This window comes from Sipha flava, unplaced genomic scaffold (assembly GCF_003268045.1).
Source record: "Sipha flava isolate LNK unplaced genomic scaffold, YSA_version1 197_pilon_pilon, whole genome shotgun sequence".
Classification (NCBI taxonomy): domain Eukaryota; kingdom Metazoa; phylum Arthropoda; class Insecta; order Hemiptera; family Aphididae; genus Sipha; species Sipha flava.
Genome location: NW_020272774.1, coordinates 951,361 through 952,723, shown reverse-complemented (window position 1 = coordinate 952,723; position 1,363 = coordinate 951,361). Strand labels below are relative to the sequence as shown.

General features: G+C 35.0%; 1 protein-coding gene across 1 annotated transcript; it reads right to left on the bottom strand.

Annotated features, from left to right (window-relative positions):
• Window positions 1-290: 290 nt before the first annotated feature.
• On the bottom strand, window positions 291-1,082 carry LOC112681806 (zinc finger MYM-type protein 1-like). Its single transcript, XM_025552120.1, has one exon. The coding sequence runs from the start codon at window positions 1,080-1,082 to the stop codon at window positions 291-293; it is 792 nt and encodes a 263-aa protein (XP_025407905.1).
• Between the last annotated feature and the right edge of the window lie 281 nt (window positions 1,083-1,363).

The following is a 1,363-nucleotide window of genomic DNA, read 5'->3' as shown; positions in this document are numbered from 1 at the left end:
GATTTCATTCCAAAAGCTAATCATTAGTGTCATTTCTAAGGACCTAAGTTTTTCAGATAGTTGTTTTGCCTCGAGTTGATCTTCTTTACTATTTTTCGTACTTGTACCAATTTCTATTAAAGCTGTAGTAATTGGTTTATAGCATTTGTACATAGCCTTACTAGCATCGGCACATGCACTCCATCTAGTCTTTGAGAGAGTCTTTATCGTTAGAGAGTCTTTGTCGTAATGAGATAATAGAATGTCCTATCTTTTGGTGGGAGAGTGAAAAAAGTTATACAGTTGCTGTTCTAGAGCAAAAATTTTGTAGAATTTCGGCTACTTCCAGCTGTTGCAGAGCCTACTAACTGTAGTGAATGGCCTGCACAAGGAACATAGTGCGCTAATGGATTAAGCTCTTTAATTCTGTTTTGCAGTCCTTTGTAGCAACCTGACATATTGTAAGCGTTGTCGTAACTTTGTCCTCTGCAGTCATTTATATTTATATCTAGAGTTTCAAGCATAGAAACCACAGCTTTTTCCATGTATTCACCTGTGTGTCCACAATTTGGAATAAATGTTAGAAAACGTTCATTAGGTGATCCATCAGTTGCAACATAACGAACAACAAATGTCAATTGGTCCACATTCGATACATCCGGAGTAGAATCGACAATAATAGAAAAATACTTTGCCAATTTTATCCCTGTCACAATTTTAGTTTTCACATGGTCTGCTAAAAGTAAAACAAACTCATCTACCGTTGTGGAAGATAAGTATGAAGGCACTCCCTTACCTTTATTTCCGAATCGGGCTACATGATCAGCTATAAATGGGTCAAATTTACATAAAAATTCTATGCACCCAAGAAAGTTTCCATTGTTGGTTGAACCTAAAATTTCATTCTCTCCGTGAAAAGGAAGCCCTCTGGAAGATAAAAATTTAACAACTTCTACAACCCTGAGCAACACGTTTTTCCCATACTGCACCTCTTCTTGATATTGAATTTTTAATTTTGAATCAATTCTTAGGGATAAATTACTTCGTCCTAAATATTTGCGCAGACATGCTCTGTGTTCAGCATTATTATCATGGTCATGCATTATGTGAGAATTTTTCCAATCATTAAAACCATCAGTTCCCAAAGAAATAATTCCCCCATAAAGTTTGCAGGGTGCTCAATAAACACGACCTGTCGATTTTGAATAAACTAAGTGACATTTTTTAACAACCTCCCTATTAACAAGTTTCTTAAAAAATACCTTTTTATTTAAAAACCAATTTTGGTCTGAGTATTTTCTTATAGATTTGGAAAAATCTCCATCATTTTGAATAATGCTGTGCATAGCAAAATATTCACGCAGTTCTTCATTAATTTCCCACA